We start from the raw sequence: 21,032 nt of genomic DNA on the forward strand, positions 1-21,032 counted from the left end.
GCATATTGGATTGGTTGGACTATGATTTGTAAATCTCTTTTAATGGAGGCCTTGGGATTTGATCCGGCCCCTTTGATATTTTTAAAGCTTTTTTGCTTAAAAGTTGGTTCAGACTCATGTAGAGGAATAGTATTTTCTAGATATGTTAAATCTAACCCCTTTTGCTATTCTCTAATATCTCTATGCAGAATCCAGTTCTAAATGGTGGAAGGAGGGATATGCTTTCTCTTAAAAATACAGTCGTGCTTTCATTGCTTGTACTTTGTAGGGACAGGTACAGGGTTTTTTTGTCTTTGATATGGACAGTATGAATGTTGACATAAGATTAGATGAACGCTTTACCTGTTTTAATGATAAGACTCCTCACCAGTCTTAAAATATAAGGGCCTTACAATCATTCAACTTCTCAGTATAGGCCTCGTGTATTTTTTTTCACTGTTGTAAAGTCTTATCATTGAATAGATAAAGCTTTCAACTAATCTTAATTTGAATGTTCAAAATATCTCTATGAATTAAGTCTTGCTTTCAATATGGTAATTTGTGTTTTGATCCTATTTCTCTCATTCCTCAGTCTATTATGGATTTAGATAAAGCTAGAGTCGGAACTCATTTGGAACTTGAGTTCAAGTGTTACTTTCTCTATCTATTCATCTTGTGACCTGGTTAGAACTCATGACAACAATATAATTGGCTTTCTTGTGTTGGGAAATCAGGTTTGTCCACAAAAATCTCTTTTTAATGAAGTGGTTATTGAAAGAAGCATCCAGCTTTGTTTATAAATGTTGTTGTGGTGGCGTTATGCCGTTAACAGTGTCTTTCCTAATAGGGCCATGGCTATGACTAATAAGGTGTGGTCTCATTCTAGAAATATTTTTAATTTTCCTATTTTTCAAACGCAACATATTATTTATATGATTAATATGTGGTGGGGTGTGGCCTTGAGAGGCACCTACATTTATCATCTTTTACAAAAAAATTAATAGATGGCTAATGGAGATTAGCTTGACAAACATTCCTTTGAAGCCGGTTAAGAGGCCAAACTTTAGATGGGTTAATTAGCATTTTCCTAGTGATTATCCCTTCAAATTGAATGTTGATGGGGCCAGTCATGGCAATCTAGGTGAAAGTGGAGGGGTGGCATTCTGAGAAAATAATATTGGTGCTTTTTATTACTGCTATGACAATGGCTTTTCTGTTTTTTTTTTTTTTCCCTGAATTCCTTGTGTGATGGTTGTATTTTGGAGTTGGAGGTAGAATGTAACAATATGTGTTTAGTTGACAATCTTTTTGGGAAGAAGTATTAATTCCTTTCTTGGAACATCACTTGCACCTTATGGGACTTCAAAAGATTGTGTGCTAATATGTGTATAAAATGCACTCGCACTCTCAAAGAAGGTAATTAGAGGTGTAAAGTGGGTCATGTTGGCCTGTGGGCCATTACGGCCCGTGCCGTTTTCTTCGGTGAAAATTTTGGGTTCAGTCCGGCATGGTCGATGGTCCAGGTCCGTTCGGGCCCGTGTTGTGTCGTACTGTGCCACGACCGGGCTGGCCTGTGGTCGAGCCTTGGGCCAGGTCGGGCAATGCATTGGGCCAAAGCTATTTATTTAAAAAAAATTGACAAAAAACTTAAAATTTTAATTTTATATGAATTTTGTATATACAATTGCTTATATATACAATAATTAAATAAATTAGTATGATAAAATTTTAAAAATTATTTATTTTATATTATTATATAATTATAATTTATATAATATATATAAATAATATATATGGGTCATGCCGGCCTGTGGACCTAAAATCCCATACCCAACACGACTCGCATAGTCGTGCTGGGCCACGGGCCACAGAACCCGATTTACACCTATAGTGATGACTTCCTTACTAATAGAGGCGTTGATTTCGATTGCTACAATTCTTTACAAAGTCTACCTCAACCTCAAAACTTTAAATTTTCTACCAGAAGATTGGTTGGGCATCCCTATTTCTTGTTGTTTTTTTTGTGGGTTTCAAGTTGGGTGGCGATGGCAATGTTGTGTGCTTTGCATTTGGCCCTATGGGTAAGATGGGTTTCACCCACTCCTATAATTTTCTTCAATTCCTCCCTTTTGATTATGTGGCTAATCCATAAAGTTTAAGGTGGCCACCCCTTTACACCTTTCCACCTAGAGTAAATTTAAGGGTCTTAAAAAATGGTTAGATTGGACAAATTTCAACGTTGACGGGGATTTTATCCACTGTCCATTGTTAGGCTTCACCTCTTAACCTAACAAGGACCACCATTGAATGTGCATGGCATCACCTTGTAACAAATAGCTATAATGACTTGTTAGTTGTTACTTTGTTCCTTAGTAGAACAGTAATTACATTATAAATTCTTTAAGAGTATAATGGTTAACAAAATTTCACCACCTCCTTAAAAACTTAAAAAGTGTTTGACATTATGGTCGTTTCTTGAGGCAAAGTTTATACTTGAAACCAATCTTGGAAATCAGGTAAGTAGTTAGATTGTAAATATAACCCCATGCATATGAGATCAGATTTCATCCTTACAAAATTTGTTTTCATGCCATCCTCACAACAACTGCAGCTATGCATTGGGAACATCTCTATACTTGTATATTTTCATTCATGGAAGATGTTACCAATGCATGGTTTAAGTGTTGTGAAGAGGGTGTGGGAACCAATTTTGTGAGGATGAAATCCAAATTCCATGTACTTTTGTTTATTCTTATTTATGTCTCATTCACTTTTTGAAATGTTACTCAATTAAGTAAAGCACTTACCCGAGCAAATGTTTTCTAAGAAATACTTACACCGGACAAGTGCATATATATATATATATATATATATATATATATATATATATATTCTTTTACTTCTTAGGTAAAGAAGACAATGACCATTTTAGCCATAAAATTATTATTAAAATGAAAAATTTTGTCCAATCTAAGTGTTGACAACTTTTCTCTCATGCAGAAAAATTATTTTACTTACATGAGAGATAGATATCACTTACCTACTTAGGAAAAATAAAATTTTATGAATTTCACATAAATCTGAAAAACAAACATAGATATCTTAGTCAATAAAAAAATAGAAGAAAAATTCAATTAGCTTTGTTTCTGTGATCCGAGTAAAGAATTCATTGATTTAGGAAATTCGTGTAATTAAAAATCATTATAAATAAGAAGATACTCCAAAAGAAACAAAAAACAAATCAAAAGAATGAAGCACGCGTCTTTATTAATAGTTAACCATTTGTTCTGGTGAAGGAACTTGTATTCAATAATTCACTCTAGTCTCTCCAATTGCCTAATCCGCTAATTAAAACTACTCTAACTTGCGAATTGGTTCCTCCGTAGGTAGTGGATGGGACATATTTTAGTAATCTAGTCATTTTCTTTAGAGGAAGATTCAAATTTACAAGAATCCCTCTCCTCCCTCTTTTGTTTTTGTCATTTTCTTTCTTGAATGATTCTTTGTCCCATATTGCTTGAGAAGGAGTGGGAGTAGAGTATATTTGTAGTCTTGCTCCCTCTATGAGTAGGGACCCATAAGAGGAGAGGACTATAGATATTCCATGCATGTGAGGGGGGGTTGGGGGTGCTTTTCACACGCGCACACCGGGCCGGGCCAGGGCGCGGGTGCAGGTGCTAGAAGCAAAATTTACTAAGAAACCTCATAAAAGTGTACAAAGAGAAACTGAACTCTTACAACTTATACACAATGATCTAGGAGACCTTAAATGTCATGAAGCTAGAGGAGGAAAAATATATTATATAATCTTTATAGATGATTTCTCTAAATATGCAAAAGTAGTTCTACTTAGATCAAAAGATGAGGCTGATCAAAATTTCATAAACTACAAAACTGAAGTAGAAAAGAAAATAAAAAGACGTAGAACAGATAGAGGAACTGAATATGATGGACAAACCATAAAGAAGCTATAACTCATCAGGAAGCTATAACTTCACCTAATGCAGTATTTTGGAAAGAAGCCATAAAGAATGAAATAGACTCCTTAGTCACTAATCAAATTTGGGAACTTGTAGATCTCCCACATGGAACTAAGGCACTAGTTTGTAAGTGGATTTTTAAAAAAAAACTAAAACCAGATGGCACAATAGATAAATTCAAGGCCATGTTAGTTACTAAGGGATTTAGACAAAAGAAAGATGTAGACTTCTTTGACACCTACTCCCCGGTTGCAAAATTAACAATAATTAGGGTTTTGTTTGCTATACCATCCATTTACAAACTGGTAGTTCACCAAATGGATGTGAAAACAGTTTTCTTAAATGGGGAATTAGAGGAATAAATTTATATTAAGCAACCTAAAGGCTTTATAATGCTAGGACAAGAAAATAAAGTATGTAAATTGATTAAGTCTCTGTATGGCTTAAAACAAGTTCCCAAACAATGGCATGAAAAATTTGATAATGTGTTAATAACTAATGGATATAGCATAAATGATTCTGATAGATGTGTCTATGGTAAATTTGAAATTAATACAGGAGTCATTATTTGTTTCTATGTTGATGATATGCTAATAATGGGAACTAGTCTAGAGGTAGTAAAAGAAACAAAACAATTTATAATATCCAAATTTGATACCAAGGACTTTGGTGAGGCTGATGTAATCTTGGGGATTAAAATCCATAAAGAACAAGGAAACCTCATTCTTTCCCAATCACATTATGTAGAAAATATTCTTAGGAAATTTGGACACTATGATTGTAAACCGGTTAAAACACCTTTTGACTGTAGTGTTTACTTAAAGAAACATGTATGAGAACCTGTTTCACAAAAGGAGTATGCAGGTATAATTGGATCTGTATCCTATTTAATGAACTGTACAAGACCAGACATAGCTATAGCTGTGGGAAAATTAAGTCAGCATATAATCTCGAAAATGAACATTGGGAAGCTTTAGTAAGATTATTAAAATATTTAAAGGAACCATAAACTTTGGTTTACATTACTCAGGTTTTCCTCCTGTTTTAGAAGGCTTTACTGATGCGAATTGGATTTCAGATTCAAAGGATAGTACTTCCACCAGTGGATATGTGTTTACTTTAGGTGGAGGAGCAGTATCGTGGAAATCGGTAAAGCAGTCATGCAATACAAGTTCAACAATGGAGGCCGAGTTCATTGCATTAGAATTGGTGGGGTCCGAGTCAGAGTGGCTAAGGAACTTGCTGGTAGATATACCACTTTGGCCTCTACTGGTTCTGTCTATATCTCTCCATTGTGATAGCCAAGCAGCAATAGCTAGAGCCAAGAACCAGTCATATAACGGTAAAAGAAGGCACATCCGCTTAAGGCATTACTTGGTAAGACAATACCTCAGCAAAGGTACGATCACTCTAGATTTAGTAAGGTCTGAAAAAGAACATTGCAGATTCGTTAACCAAGCTACAAACTTCTAAGGTGGTTTATGAGGCATTGGTAGGAATGGGGCTGAAGCCCATTACAAAGTCATTAGTGATGGACACCCAACCTATGTGAAAGGAGATCTCGGGAATTAGGTTGAATGGGTAAAAATGAGTCACTAGATGACTTGGGAAAGCACTATCATTTGTGTTCCATTTCAGATGCCGTGATAAGATAGTGCTCACTGCATATTGAGGAGGTTGAGCATGAGGCTCTTAATCAGTTAGGAATAGTGTGAGCAGTGCACATTAATAACTGACCTAAGTGAGTGTGATGTGTTGCCGCTTCTAAGAGAGATGTAGGACTGACTATCGAAAACACTCATGATTCCAAGAGGGGAACAAGGCCGAAATGTTCCAAAACAAAAGAACCACTAAAGAACTGGTGAGTTGAGTTGGTTGACCGGTTAGCTAGTTACGATAAGGAGGAAAAGTGAAGGAGTCTGACTCCACCCGTACTCTGTAATATAACCTGTCGTACCTAAGTGTTGATTGAAGTTCAAAAGACATCACCATGAATACTTTTCTAACTGCGATGCTCAGATTGTTCGATATTCTTGTAATCTTGAATATTGTGGGGGATTGTTGGAGGGAGATTCAAATTTACAAGAGTTTCTCTCCTCCTTCTCTTGTTTTTGTCGTTTCCTCCCTTGAATGACTCCTTGTCCCACATTACTTGGGAAATGAGTGGGAGTGGAGTATATTTGTAGTCTTGCTCCCTCTATGGGTAGGACCCATAGGAGGAGAGAAGTATAGATATTCCATGCATGTGAGGAGGGGTTGGGGGTGCTTTTCACACGCACGTCGAGCTGAGCTGGGTTGGGTCGGGGTGGGGGCGCGGGTGCGTATACGCGTGATGCACTAAATCATTTTGTTTTATCCGAATTACCTTTTTGAATTTTAAAACGTGTCTTTTCAAATTCAAATTTAATTTTTAAATAAATTGTTTTTTTTTTCATGTCTTTTTTTCCTCCTTGTGCCTCTTTGAATAGATGCACTGTTCTGAAGAGGCTCATGTTTGAAAGGATACATCTGTGTCCATTCGGGTATGAAAGCACTCTATAAGAAGAGTGTTGGCCGACTCAGTCTACAAAAAAAACACACCATTTTTCGACAATATTTTCTCTGAAAAATTTGAGCATCAATCTATAGTGATTCGTGAAAATTTGGTAAGTGAATGCACACCTACCAATGGTGGCGTGTGGATTATTTTATCTTGGAGACCGATTTACGATCACCCGACTCCATCTTCCTACAATTCTCTATTCCGAGTTCCTACAACAACTTCCCAACACACCTTTGGTTGGAAAGCGATTACCGATACTCTCTCTTTACATTTTTACAACATTTTCTTTAATAGAACAGGACGAAAATCCAGGACAACAATGAATCGGCTATCCACTTGGTGAAACTATGGAAATGGAATCGAACCTGCAGATGTCCATATCTCTTATGATTCTTAATTAATTTATTAGGACATGTTTCAAACATGTGAATCAACTATTAAATGTATTCAAAATTCATTGAACACGTCGTTATTGTCAAGAGATAATGTGTCAACTTCGTATCATCCAATTAGAATCTGGCAACGTGTTCACCCTCTATTTCATGTCAGCTTTGCAGATGGATGCACTATTAATAATTTCCTTAACCCCTTTTTTCCAAAATATTGATTTAGCACGGGAAAGAAAAAACCAGTTAATACACCAACGATCTAGCCCTAATTGATTATAAATGAATCAGCAGATTGTCATTTTTCTGTATTATGTATAAACATGTCAATTCATATAACTGTAGCTTAACCAATCCAATCTTGTCAATTCACAGTTGATAATGAACATATTCCCAATGCACAACATTAAAAAGGAATTCTTACGTAAAAAACACATCATACCAGAAAGGTTTTGATCAATCACAAATCCTGCGAATTTTGATTTTTTTTCCACTAGTGTATTATATTTTTATTGAGGGGTTCCGGATTGTTATACTACCATGCGATATTGAGTTTTACTTGCAGTAATCAGATAGGATAATTGGATCGGTTCTTAATCTTTAATAGGGTTTGAGTCGGCGAGTCAGGACTGATTCTGGTTCTTTTCATTTATTTATCGATTTGGACCGGGCCTACCCTAAAGACCTAACCTACTAACAGATTACAGCATTCAACTCCATCGTACATGCATTAAAGAAAGCTGGTCAAAGGATGCAACTTGGGCAGACCAGACCAGGGTTGTGGGTTGAACTTTCATTAAAATCTAAAGGAACTGAAAATTCCTTCAAATCGGATCTTAAAACCAAAATGCTGTAAATATAAACCAGAAGAAATTGCAATATGTGAAGATTTTTTTTTTTTTTTTTACGAGAGTGTGAAGATCAATTATGTAATGATAAACTGTGGAGGAGCCGCCTCCCTTTCTCCAACACCGTGTGCAGGTCACGTGCTTTTCGTACGTCGTGTCCGTTTGAACAGGATGTCAGGAGTTAGGACCCTCGCTTGTTCACAACACTTGTACTCAGAGCCCATCGCTGCTCCTCTCAAGATATTTTTCCCCCTTCATCTTCAGACTGGATGCTTGAAGCCTGAATTTCCATGCTTAATCTTAGAGATAACATGGAATTCTCCACATGGGTCTGTTTGATTTTTATACTTCAACTGTTTTTGCCGATGCCCATTTCATCAGATTCTTCTTTAAGTACAAAAGGTTTTGCGGAAATCTCTGCGAACTTCCTCAATCTTGCCAAAAAACCAGAGCTTGCCGATTGGATGATAGGTATTAGGAGGAAAATACATGAGAACCCAGAACTTGGTTACCAGGAATTCGAGACCAGTAAGCTTATCAGGGCAGAACTGGATAAGATGGGCATCCCTTACAAACACCCAGTTGCCGTTACTGGTGTTGTTGGTTTTATCGGAACCGGAGGACCGCCTTTTGTCGCGATAAGAGCAGACATGGATGCTCTCCCTATGCAGGTTTTGTTGAATTTTGGTAATCTTGTTTCTTTTTCTTTTGTTGTTTCATGTAAGATAGGATTGATCCTTTTGCTGGTTGCAGAATGGTGGTTTACATTTTGGGTTAGTGAGCTTTAATTGTTAAAAGTTAGTTAGTGGGGGAGAATACAAGAGCGGAAGCAACAGTTTTGTGGTTTTATGAATGTCGGTGGAGTTTGTTAAGATCAAGGTTTTGTAATTTGGCTTGATGGGTTTTCCTTGTGATTTAATAGGAGAATGTGGAGTGGGAGCACAAGAGTAAAATCCCTGGGAAGATGCACGCATGCGGGCACGATGCCCATGTTGCAATACTTCTTGGTGCCACAAAAATCCTTCAGGAGCATCAAAATAATTTACAGGTTTACACTTCTTTGTTTTTTTAACTTCCAAAGTTTCTTCTTTGATGTGTGCTACTGAGTCTTGACTATTTTACTAGGTTGCTATCCTGTGTCGATTTGGCAATTGACTCATGAGGTTTATGACATAATCATCTATATTAATGGATATTAGCTCAAGAGCAATGAATGCTAAGGATACTGCCCAGACCACAAGAGGGGATGGTTATGCGGGCCATTTCCTAGGAGGTCACTCTTAGTTGCGTTTTCATAGATAAAAATCATGTTTTTCTTTTTTCCTTTTGGCGCTGTATCTATTGGTATATTTGAAGTTTTACCAGTGAATTGTTCTGATTTACACTCTCTTTAGATATAGAGTGTTAGTAGTACCAGAAGGCTAGGTATAAGCCTTCCAAGGTTAGGTCCTTAGTGCGGCCACTTTGTACCAAAAGAAGCTCCAAAGTTTGGCCCTCCCAAGACGGATGGATGAGGCCAGACATTGGGCTATACCCTTAGTTAACTTAGGAGATGCATTTCGTTAAACTCAACTTGAAAAGAAGGAACAGAACAAGGAAAGAATGATTACTTTCTTGTTGTCAGGGTATCTATATTAATGTGCTCTCATTTATGCATAAGAATTCTATTTTTTTTTTTTAACTTGAACGAAAAGATTTGGTTAAAAAAGGCAAAGAGGTGTTACAAGAAAAGGTTTGGATAGTTAAACAAAAAATTTGGCTCCTTCCAAGCTGTACAAGTTTTACAATATATACAAAGCTCTATAGAAGTGAAGTACATTTCTACCTTATTAATACCCAACCTGGTTAATCCATCTTCAGTGTCATTTCAGTACCTAGATATCCATCTCAAGATATGGGCGCAGTTTCTCAACTGAAAGCATATCTCATTTAGAGTCCATTTGGAAGGGCTTCAGTGCTCATTGAGCTGCATTGATTGAGCCGCTCCAGTTCGCTCGCTCACCGAAGCTCCGAGAACCCCCTATTTGCTTATGTTGTTCATTTATTCATTGCAATAAAATATCTTCTTAAAAGGCAATGAAAGTTGTAAAATCATTATTTTTTGTGAGAAATAAGAATTTCAGACCCTAACATAGACTTATTCGGGCTTGCCTCGAGGGGCGTGCTACAAAAGCGACTCATAGAATCAAGAATGCAATATGTTTTACATCACATTAACTACTTGAAGCAATGCAATTTAGGAAAAAAAAAAGAGATTGTGGGTTTTACATGCTTGAAAATGCTTTATATGTTTGCTTTTATTTTTAAATTTTCATTTGAATACACTTTACATGTTATGTTTATGTATTTTAATTTTAGATAATAGGTTTTTTAAATCATTTACTTTAAAATTTAAGTTTACATTTCTATTGACATTATGTTTAATATTTTTTAAAATTTTTTAAAATTTTTTGGAATTTTCTGACTTTCTTTTTATTTTTACCTTTTTTTTTTGTAATTTTGTGCCTTTACTAAAAAGGCGTGCGCCTCGCCTTGCGCCTCAGGCACAAATTGGCCCTTGCGCTTTGCGCTTTTAAAACACTTATCCATCCTTCTAAAACTAGGGATACCTATATGGTTAGACATTAGCTAAGCTGGCACTTGGAAGTATAGGTAGCTTGTGGCCATGGGCCTTGGTAGGGGAAGGCCCTAAGGATCCTAGAACACCTCTTTATAAATCAGCCAATAACTGCTAGGGACCCAACTCATCATGTTCTGGGTTGGCTGACTCACTACACAGTGTTGGGTTGGTGAGGTTGGGGCCCATAATAGTATAGGTGGATTAGTATGCTGGAAATACTTTAGTATAGTCTAATTGCTCTCCTGTAGGGGTGTAAATGGATCGAATTTGAATCGGATCAGGCAATATCCAAATTCGAATCCGATTAAATATTCGAATATTCGATTTGATTCGAATTTGATTAATTAATTATTTTAGATAATTAATTAATATATGAAATAAATATTTTATTGATATAAAGTATATAAATTATTTATATAACTTCATTATTATATATATTATATAAAATATTTTATATATTATGCATAAGAATTAAATAATCGGTCGAATTCAGATATTTATCAAATCGAATAAGGTCATATCCAAATTCGAATCTGATTAACTATTCGGTAAGAATAGGATATCCGAATTCGACCGATTAGATAATCGAATTATCCAAATTCGATTCGATTATGTCGAATATCGAATTCGAAATCAGATTTTCGAATACCGTTGACACTCCTACTCTCCTGTTTGAGTGGGCTGGGTTTGAGGCCTTGTAAATGGTAATTATGGCCTTCCAGCTTGAAGTCCATGGTCAGACTGACCCAATCACACATCATGGGAACCACAGGACTCCTAGCACCAATTCAGTCCTCTGAAGTCTAAGGGATGTAGGTCCACCTTCAATTGGTTTTGTTTCACCCTTAATTCCACCCCCTGCATATCCCTTCACACCTTAATTGATGCCCAATTGCGATGTGGACCGGGAATGGTTATAAGGCTGGATTGGCAGACCAAGTTATTTGGCCAATTAGTCTATAACAAAATTGAGTGTTTAATCATTGTCAATCAAAATCGCCACTTGTCGCCCTTGGACCACCCTATGCGCATGGTCTGTAGTGACATGGAGCCTGTAAGGGCCTGAAGGGAGATCTCCTTAATTTCCTCCCCTGTCTATGGTCTAAGTCCTAGTATGGTCAACTAGTCCTTTGTCTTCAAAATTTTCATCTTGAAAAAGGAATAATTGTTGCTGTTTGCACTTACATCCGGTACCAAATTTGTTGTCACAATTGTAGCAGAGGCCCTGTTCTCAACAGTCTGCATCTTGTCCCTGGTTAGTTTCCTAATAGGGAGGGAGCCCTATGGCTTTCACTGTGTAAGTATCAAGTCTTGCCAAGGGAGATTTGAGTATTGGCCCTTGTGGCTTAGTGAATTTCTTTAGCTTACTCAGTCCTCATGGAACCGGGATAGACTAGTGAAGACCACCACTGTATTGGGCTGTAGGATGTTAACTTCTATTCGAGTATCTTCTTGCATCCCCCAATGAAACAGTTGACCATAGCCTTTTCAAGCCACTTGTACACCCTAGCCACTAGCTTCTCAAACTCTTGTTGGTTATCCCAGACCATCTCGATTTGTTTGAGTTTAGATAAGGCGCCATCATAGTCATCGAAGACTGAGCGAGCACATGGTGCTTCGGTAAAGTCAACCCAAGGAGCCTGATGATGAGAGCGCTGGTACCACTAAAACCAGATTATGGCCTCCTCCTCCAAATGGATTGAAGCTTCTGAGACTTGATGGTGGCTCAGCACTTCATTATATCCAAAGTTAAAGTTCAGTACAGAAAACCCCAGAAATAGGATCATCACCTGAGAATGTTGGAAAATTGACTTTTGCAGATCTATACAAAATGAAGTTGGATCAGCGATTGCCTCCCTGACTAGAGCTTTCCACCTCACTCTCCCAATTCTCCTGTTGGCTGTTGGAAGAAATCCTCTCGTACTGAGACACAATTGCTGAGAGGGTTTCTTTCAGGTCCTTCAGATCTCTGGAGACCTTCTGCAGCTCCCCTTTGATCTTATCCATTCGCTTATCTGCCACTGATGATTGAGTGATCGTCATTGTCGTCGGAGCTGGCTGTTATCTTTCCGGGCTTTGATACCAATTTGGTGAGATACTGCTCACTGCAGGGGCTTCTTCAAGGGAGCCTAAGCCTAAACAAGAGGGAAAGAGAGGAGAAAAGGATATTCTGAATTCAGCAGTGCCTTCGCCCTTTGTCAATACCCTTTTACATAGTTGCATTGATTTTGCATTACAAGCAATTATAACTAACTAGCCCTACATGTCTTATGGATATAGATGTATCTGGCAGGTGGGCCATTTGCTGGGGAAGAGCAATCTGCTTGCTTGGCTGGCTCATGAGCATTATTTTGGGCTGGGCCCTAGCTCTCAGTAGAGCCACAAGCTAAACCATGAAAATACTAGTCCATTGATTTGGCATAACTCTGAAAAATTACCACAAGTTTCAAATCCTAGAGTCAATTGTCTCAAGGAAAATGAGAATACTAACAAATGGTAAATTACCTATTGTCCAACATGGCCAAAAGCATGGTCATGTGTTAGATCAGGACTGTTGTCCTCAAAGCTCAGTCTCCAAATATCCCTACTCTTAATTTTCAGGAAAACCCACCCCATCCTGTTAGTCACATATCCTCAACAATTACAGTCCATTGGTTTACCAAATTTTGGATGTTGCGCCATTCTCTGATTGAGCTCAAAGTTTACAGGTCACTTATTTAGAGAATAAGCTTTAATATGAGCAGTTCTAAATGTGTTCGACCATGCCATCCTGCAGATAACTAACCTGCAGATGACCCAAGAACTGCCCTCATCTTAAAACCTTATACAAGTCTTTCAGTGTAGTCATTACCATATTAACATGATTAATGTATTTGAGTAGAAATTAACTCCTAGAACTATATCAATGCATATAATACAATGTCAAAATTGTTCCTCATGTTCCTTGAAAGTTTTGTGGTTAACCAACTTTTCTTGAATTGCCATTGTATCTGTGGTAAGAATAATTACCTCTAATTCATATATAAGGAACAATCAGAACTTCACTCTTTATAAGGTTGTTCAATGACCTATAATTTGATCCCTGAAAATGAGATAATGCATCAAATAGAATATTATTGAATAAATAGGTGAAGCAATACTTTGGCAGCAAAATTGGATCACCTAATGCCTATTCCAGCTTCCATTTGGGGAGGATCTTTGGTGGTTTCTGCTTCATTTATTGTGATTTGTGGAGAAGGATTCCATCAAATTGTTTCTATTTTGTAGAATATCTACGACTACAAGACTTTTTTTTTGCTTAATTACAATATAAAAAAATCGTTATTAGTTATGCTGGCATTGTCACAGTTATTTTTGTTGTTTACACAGGGAACTGTTGTTCTTGTTTTCCAACCAGCTGAGGAAGGAGGTGGAGGAGCAAAGAAAATGTTAGATGCTGGTATATTGGAGAATGTTGAAGCTATCTTTGGTCTGCATGTCTCTGTTGATTTACCTATTGGTAAAGTAGCCTCCAGACCTGGGCCTATTATGGCTGGAAGTGGCTTCTTTGAGGCAGTAATAAGTGGAAAGGGGGGTCATGCAGCTATTCCGCAACACACAATAGATCCAATATTAGCAGCTTCCAATGTGATTGTTAGCTTGCAACATCTTGTTTCTCGTGAAGCTGATCCTCTGGATTCACAGGTAAATTGCTGTCTTTTCATGCCAAAACAACTTAAATACAAGAATACGTTGACTTTTATACCCCTTGTTGATTGGAATGAACCAACAACAGTCAATTGACCACCTGTATTCCTGCTTCTTTCTCAGCCCTATCTTGCAATTCTCTGTGGTTTCTTATTGTTATTTTTTGCATTATAGAACACAAGTCCTTCAAAGTTTCAGCGAAAGGTTTTAATTTCCTCGTCTGAATCTTTTCATGGTTAGAGCATATTAACAGTAGTGGCTTTAAGGAAGAAAAAAAGAAAAAAAGAGGAAAAGGACAATGGGTCTCTACAATGTAACACATGTCATATCTATCAGGAACATCACCTTTGTATATGGTTAATATTTTGCAAATGGATGATGTTAGTAAGCACCCTCATCTTCGACTGTACCACAGCTTCTGTATTTTCATTCATGGAATGGCAGATAATTTGTTTGTATTCATGTATTATATTCATCTTGGTTGCTACACTTGCAGGTAGTAACAGTTGCAAAATTCCAAGGAGGTGGTGCATTTAATGTAATTCCAGATTCTGTTACCATCGGTGGGACCTTCCGAGCCTTTTCAAAAGAAAGCTTTATGCAGCTTAAGCAAAGAATTGAGGAGGTATAATGGTTAAGCATTTTGCATTTTAACCAGAATTCACTCAATTCAGTCATTTATGAAGGCCAATTAATCTTCTGATGCAACTGACAGGTTATCACAGGACAAGCCGCAGTACAGAGATGCAGTGCAACAGTTGACTTCTTTTTAGACCAGAAGCCCCATTTCCCTGTAACTGTAAACAGCCAAGACTTGCACGAGTACTTCCAACAAGTAGCAGGTGACATGTTGGGCATCCGTAATGTAAAAGATATGCAGCCATTAATGGGATCAGAGGACTTTGCTTTTTTCTCAGAGGCAGTACCTGGATATTACTTCTTCCTTGGGATGAAAAATGATACACGCGGGAAGCTTGAACCAGGGCATTCGCCCTATTTCACAATCAATGAAGATGCATTACCCTATGGGGCAGCCCTACAAGCATCTTTGGCTGCAAGGTACCTCCTTGAATTCCACCCAAAATCTCACTTTCAAGAAACCAAGTTTCACGATGAACTATAGGGTGCTGTTTCTTCCTCTTCACCTTCGTGATATCTTCTGTTTAGGATTTTCTCAGAATTTAAACACCATCCGTCCATAGCGTATGAAGCTATGCAGTTATATATTAGTACTGGATACTGGATTCAAAACCATGAACCTGCTATGGTTGTAAATTTAGTTGCATTGGTAAATTGGAGACTAAATCCATGCACGTAATATTGTTTCTAGTTTCTACCCTTGGCGATTGTTTGAAAACTGTAGTATTTCCCTTCCACATACAGCTGTAAAAACTGGTTTGCAGTAAATAAGGTTGCAAGCAAAGGTCAATAGGTTATAAGGCGGTGTGCCTCATAACCATATTCATTAATTCAACTGCTCACGATTATAATCTTGTAAAAGATAACAGAATGTAGAAAAGATGGACACACAGACAGACCACGTATGCATGTGGTTAACAGTTAGGACATGGTTGCAAGCACAATTAAGCAAACTTACAAGTAGACATGGAAATCCCAGCCATAACTAGATTATACAGTTCGGCTATGGTTAAGTGTAGAAAAATAAGAGCACATTTTTTAAGGTTCTAGATAAGTTAAGGTCATAAAAAATAAGATGGAGAGAAATCGAACAAAGTTTTTGGATGTATGCCTAAATATCAATTTTGCGAGGTAGGTTATTTATTTATTCACTTGTTTACTTGCAATGACATGACATGAGATGAGCTTGTTTTATAACTTTATATTATTGTCGGGCTTTCAGATTGGCATCCGATATTAAAGCTCGCCACACTTTTTATTTATTTATTTTTATAAACAGGTTAACAGGGATGCTGGGTTGAGTATTTATCTGGAATCTTTATTTATCATATCTCATAATGAAAAAGAGACTGAGCTAAGGCCTCATTTCAGTGGTTTTGAGCATGGATTTCAAAACTGGACTGGACCAGACGGTCAGACCAGAAAAACTGGAAACCAGTCACCTAACCGTGTCCAAAAATTGTTGATTTGGTCAGTAAACCGTTGACCCAGGCGGTTGAATTGTTCGAACCATTCAGTGGTTTTTTATTTTGTCAGAATGGGCTGTCTATTTGGTTCAAATGGTTGGACCGTTTGACTCGAGAACCGGACCCCTGAATGGTTCGTTGTCTAGTTTTGTTTTAAAATCCTTGATTTTAAGAAATAACCTGGGTTGTTAGCCTAGAGTCTAGTAGGAAATGGGAAAAGTTTTACAGCCACCGCATCTTGACTATATATTTCTTGGGCCAAAGGCAGACTAGGGCCTCTTAGGAGGATTTTTTTTTACCCCTAAATTTACTGCAGTGGAGGGCAGCCACCTTAAACTTTATTAATTAAAGGTAGAAAGATAGATATAGCCCATATAGGGGAGGACATAGCCCGTCTTGCCCTAAAACCGAAATACAAAGCACACAATCTCACCATCTCAACCCAGCCAAGAAAAGCCATAAAAAGAAAAACAATACATATACAAACTAAAGCAAAAAAAAAAAAAAAACATTACCTTATACGAAAAACAGGAAGTCTTCGGTAATCTTCTTAAAGCTTTACAAGATCACGTGGAATGTTTTTGCATTGAGTTGTATTCAAGAAAGTTTTTCTGATGAATTCCTCTATTGGCCAAGAAGTCCATACATCGATTTTCCTCTCTAAAAACGAGAGAATTTTATTTGCATAATAAAGCTCACTTTCTTAATTTTACGCCAAATATAAGTAATTTTACAAGGAACGATGAACTTACCAAGACAGATATTCAATTTCAACCTCTTCCATGGAGGATCTATTTCCAACATGAGAAAGCAGTTTGATATCGAGATATTGACACACTGGATATACAAAAATTGGATATCTGGAGTTATTGATTAAACGAGAAAGAAGTTTTTTTTTTGGGGAAAATTTTCAATCAATACCCTGTACTTTGGCTCAAATGACAATTTGGTCCCCAAACTTTAAAATGTGACAATTTTGTACCCAAACTTTTAAAACGTGACAATCTAATACCTACCGTTAATCAACCATTAAGTGACATTTGAAAAGTCAAAAATGCCCTTCGAATGCCATCTAATTCTCTTTATCAACCATCTAAACTTTGACAAAAAACTGAACAGTCACAAATCCTAGCCTCTTCAAAAAAAATGGTCACTGTTTAGAAGAATCTAGAATTTGGGACTGTTCATTTTATTGTTAATGTTTAGATGGTTGATAAAGAGAATTAGATGACATTCTTAGGACATTTTTTACTTTTCAAGTGTCACTTAACAGTTGATTAACGGACACCCCCCCCCCCCCCCCCCCCCCCCCCCCGATGCCCCCAACCTACATGCATATGGGATTCAATCCCAAATCTCTGCTACGACCAACAAAACCGGCTGAGTGGAACCTTGCTAGGTATGTGAGGATGGACATTAACATTTGAAATCATTAGAATGCCCAAACTCAGTATTTAATAGATACTAATTTTTTTTGTCAAAAGGAAAGGAAAATATTTATATAGAAAAAGTTACATGAGGGGATTGTCTCGAGTTGTAGCGAACTCGGATTAGACCCTTACAAGACAAGTAAGCTAAAAGGTGTGATGCCTGGTTCTGTTGCCTTACAATATGTGCAAAATGTATATAATTAAAAGAGTTAACGAGTCGTCTCAAGTGACTTTTATGTAACTGTTCGATCCAGTAAGCAACTCGATCTGTTCTTGCAAAATCTACTAAAGTAGCATTATCTATATATACCAAAAGACAACTAATACCATGAGAGAGAGACGTTTGCAGTCCACTTAACATGGCTCGAATTTTAGTGTCATAGCTTGAGAGTGCCCATGAAGGTCTTCCTTCTGCAATGGTGTAAGTTTCTATGCCATGTCGGATGATGAAGCCTTGTCCTGCAGCACCTGAAGCTGGATCATAAGAGCCATCAGTAAATAAACAAGGCAAGTGACTAGAAGATGGTAGTTGGTGTTGAGGTGGCCTTCCCTCATTTGTTGGATGATCCCATTGGAAGGACATTGCTAAATTAACTACTTGCATGGGATCCATATCAATATTTTCGAATATTTTCTTGTTCCTTGCATTCCATATATGATAAATGATCAAAGCAAATCTGCCTAGATTTGTTATTGCTTGTTGCTTACCCAATATTGAATGCATCCTTGTAGACCAATTAATGATGATAGTGTGAATCAGGTCCTAACCTATGGTAGAGGGGGTTTAAGCCGATTTGGGCACCAAACCAAATAGCTCGTGCAAACGGGCACTGAAAAAGGAGATGATGAAGTGTTTCTTCTTGTACTTTGCAAAAAAAGCAAAGCCAATCCTATTCATTTAACCAGGACGAGCACTTTTGTTTTTTGAGCAAATCGTCCCAAAGGACATTCCAAAGAAAAATTTGGAATCTGTATGGCACTTTTAGCTGCCATAGTAATTTCCAGTTAAAATATGTGGAGGATACTGAAGCCCCTAAAGATGGGAAGAGATGTCGATTTGACTGAATAGATGCTTGATGTATTGTACTTCCAAACTAGTAGATTGATGGTTTGGCTAGGCTCTGGTGTCACTTCTAGTATGTATTGGAAAGTGGAAGCATGAAAACACTCTTGTAGCCAAAGGAAGTTCCAAGATCCATTAGAATTTATTAGTTCTAGACTTTCAATCTAGGCCGTTGTGATTGAAATGGCGAGGTTGGCGATGGAACTTGTCCTGGCAGTGTAAAAACCCAAGGATTGTGGTAAGCTGATATTGTCATACCATCCTTGATTGACCATAGTAAGTTGGGTCTTAGTAGAAGTGCCATCCTACGGGCTTGTTGCCACCATTGTGAATTGTATTTGCCTTTTTTTTGCAGAGAAGATAGAGGTGTTTGGAAAATACCTGGACTTGATTTGCGTGCTCCCTCCATATCTGCTTACTAAACATTGCTTGATTATAGAGTCAAAAGATCTAAAACCCAAACCTCCATGGTTTTTTGGTAGACATACCTTCCTCCAAGCAATGGTATGATGGGAATTTTTGTTGCAATCCCCCCACCAGAAGGTTCTTATCATTTTGTCAAGGGACGAGGTGGTTGACTTTGGTAAAATAGATGTTGACATGGGGTATACAGGGATTGCTTGTAGAACAGATTTAACTAATGTGGTTCTACCCGCTTGTGACAATAACTTAGAACTCCAAGAACCAATTTTCAAATGTACCCTTTCATTGACCTCCTTATGAGAGCCATTGAGACAGATGTCTATACCAACTTGAATGCCAAGATATTTGGATCCAAGCAGGGGTTTCTTTACATGAAGCATATGAGAGAAGAATTTCCTATGGTGTCGAGGTACATTCCTACTGAAAAAAAATGCTTGACTTAGAGTAATTTATTTTTTTACCAGATATGGCTTCAAAAGATTGCAAGATTTTAACATGAGTTACATCCGCCTTACAGAAGAGGATGCAGTCATCTGCAAATAGAAGGTGAGTGATGGGGGAATTATTTCGACTAATTTTCACTCCTTCAAATTTCCTGGCTGTAGAGGCTTGGCATAACATGTGTAAGAACTTCCTTACCTATGATAAAAAGGTAAGGAGAAATGGGATCACCTTACCGGACTCCCCGATTCAATTTGAAGTGGTCATATGATTCCCCTACCAATTTAATGCAAAAGGTAGTAGTGGATATGCATTGATAGATCATGTTACACCATTTGGTTGGAAACTCCATCTTTTGAAGAACATGGTATAGAAAAGACCAGCTCATCCGATCAAATGCTTTGGACATGTCCAGTTTGAGAGCTATGAAACCCTAACATTTTTTTGTTGTTTCATTTTGTGGAGAAACCAAAAGAATATTGTCTAATATTTGTTTTCCTTTGAGAAATCCTAATTGAAAAGGTGAGATCAACTCTTGCAGAATCAGGTTGTGTGGCTATCCATTTTGTTATTATTTTGTAGATCACATCGCATAGGTTGATAGGCCGAAAACTTGAAGTATCCACTAGCTGATTGCTTTTTGGAATAAACACCAGGTTTGTGTTATTTATCTCTTTGGACAAAAATTCAATGTTGAAAAATTTCAGTGACATTTCAAAGATGTCTGGTCCAACTTGCTCCAAAAAATACTAATAAAAATAAAGGGTGAATCCATCGGGGCCAAGAGCCTTATGTGGATTTAGTTGTTTGATCACCATTGTTAGCTCTTCTAAAGTGAGTGGAAGCAACAATGATTCATTGTGGGATGGAGATAAGGCAGGAAATGGAATAGAAGATAACATGACTAGGTCGAATGATTCTTGTTGTCCTTCAATTTCCAATATTGATTTCTTGAATAATTGGGCGATGGCTAACCGATCTGAAGTCCAGGAACCTTCTGTGGTTCTTAGCTAGTCTATATTATTTTTTGAGTTTTTTTGCTTTGTCGAATGATGAAAGAATCTTGTGTTTTTATCCCCTTCCTGAAGCCACAACTCTCAAGATTTGAGCCTCCATAATTGTTCTTTTTCAAACCAGCAATGATACTACTTTGTAAGAGACTGGAGTTGCTCATGACTCTGGTTGTCCATGAAGTTCACTTGGAGAGCTGAGATTTGTTTCGACAGCTTGAGAATGTGGCTTATATTAGACCAAAGTGTCCTTTATTCCATGAGTTGAGGGCTGATTTGCAGTATTTCAGCTTGGTGATAACTTGGGGAGCAAGGGAGCCTTGGACTGGTTGATTCCAAGAGTCGGAAACAATCTGCTTACATTGTGGATAATCACTCCAGAAATGTAAGAAATGGAGGTGAGATTTGCTTCCAGCTTGAGAATGTTGTTTTGTAGGTTATAGCTGATTGGTCTTGTTTTGTGATGATATTTTGTTGCCTTAAAAAACATAAGAAAACAATTTTTCATTCTGTACATA

General features: G+C 37.4%; 1 protein-coding gene across 1 annotated transcript; it reads left to right on the forward strand.

The window, feature by feature from the left end:
• The first annotated feature begins 7,713 nt into the window (after nucleotides 1-7,713).
• Nucleotides 7,714-15,399, forward strand: LOC104588209 (IAA-amino acid hydrolase ILR1-like 1). The gene is made up of 5 exons (XM_010246052.3): nucleotides 7,714-8,406; nucleotides 8,658-8,783; nucleotides 13,725-14,039; nucleotides 14,539-14,667; nucleotides 14,758-15,399. Exons 1-5 carry the CDS (start codon nucleotides 8,026-8,028, stop codon nucleotides 15,163-15,165), a joined length of 1,359 nt encoding a protein of 452 aa, XP_010244354.1. The 5' UTR covers nucleotides 7,714-8,025; the 3' UTR covers nucleotides 15,166-15,399.
• Nucleotides 15,400-21,032: the final 5,633 nt, after the last annotated feature.

The sequence above is a fragment of the Nelumbo nucifera genome, chromosome 8 (genome assembly GCF_055504915.1).
Source record: "Nelumbo nucifera cultivar China Antique chromosome 8, China Antique-T2T, whole genome shotgun sequence".
Lineage (NCBI taxonomy): Eukaryota > Viridiplantae > Streptophyta > Magnoliopsida > Proteales > Nelumbonaceae > Nelumbo > Nelumbo nucifera.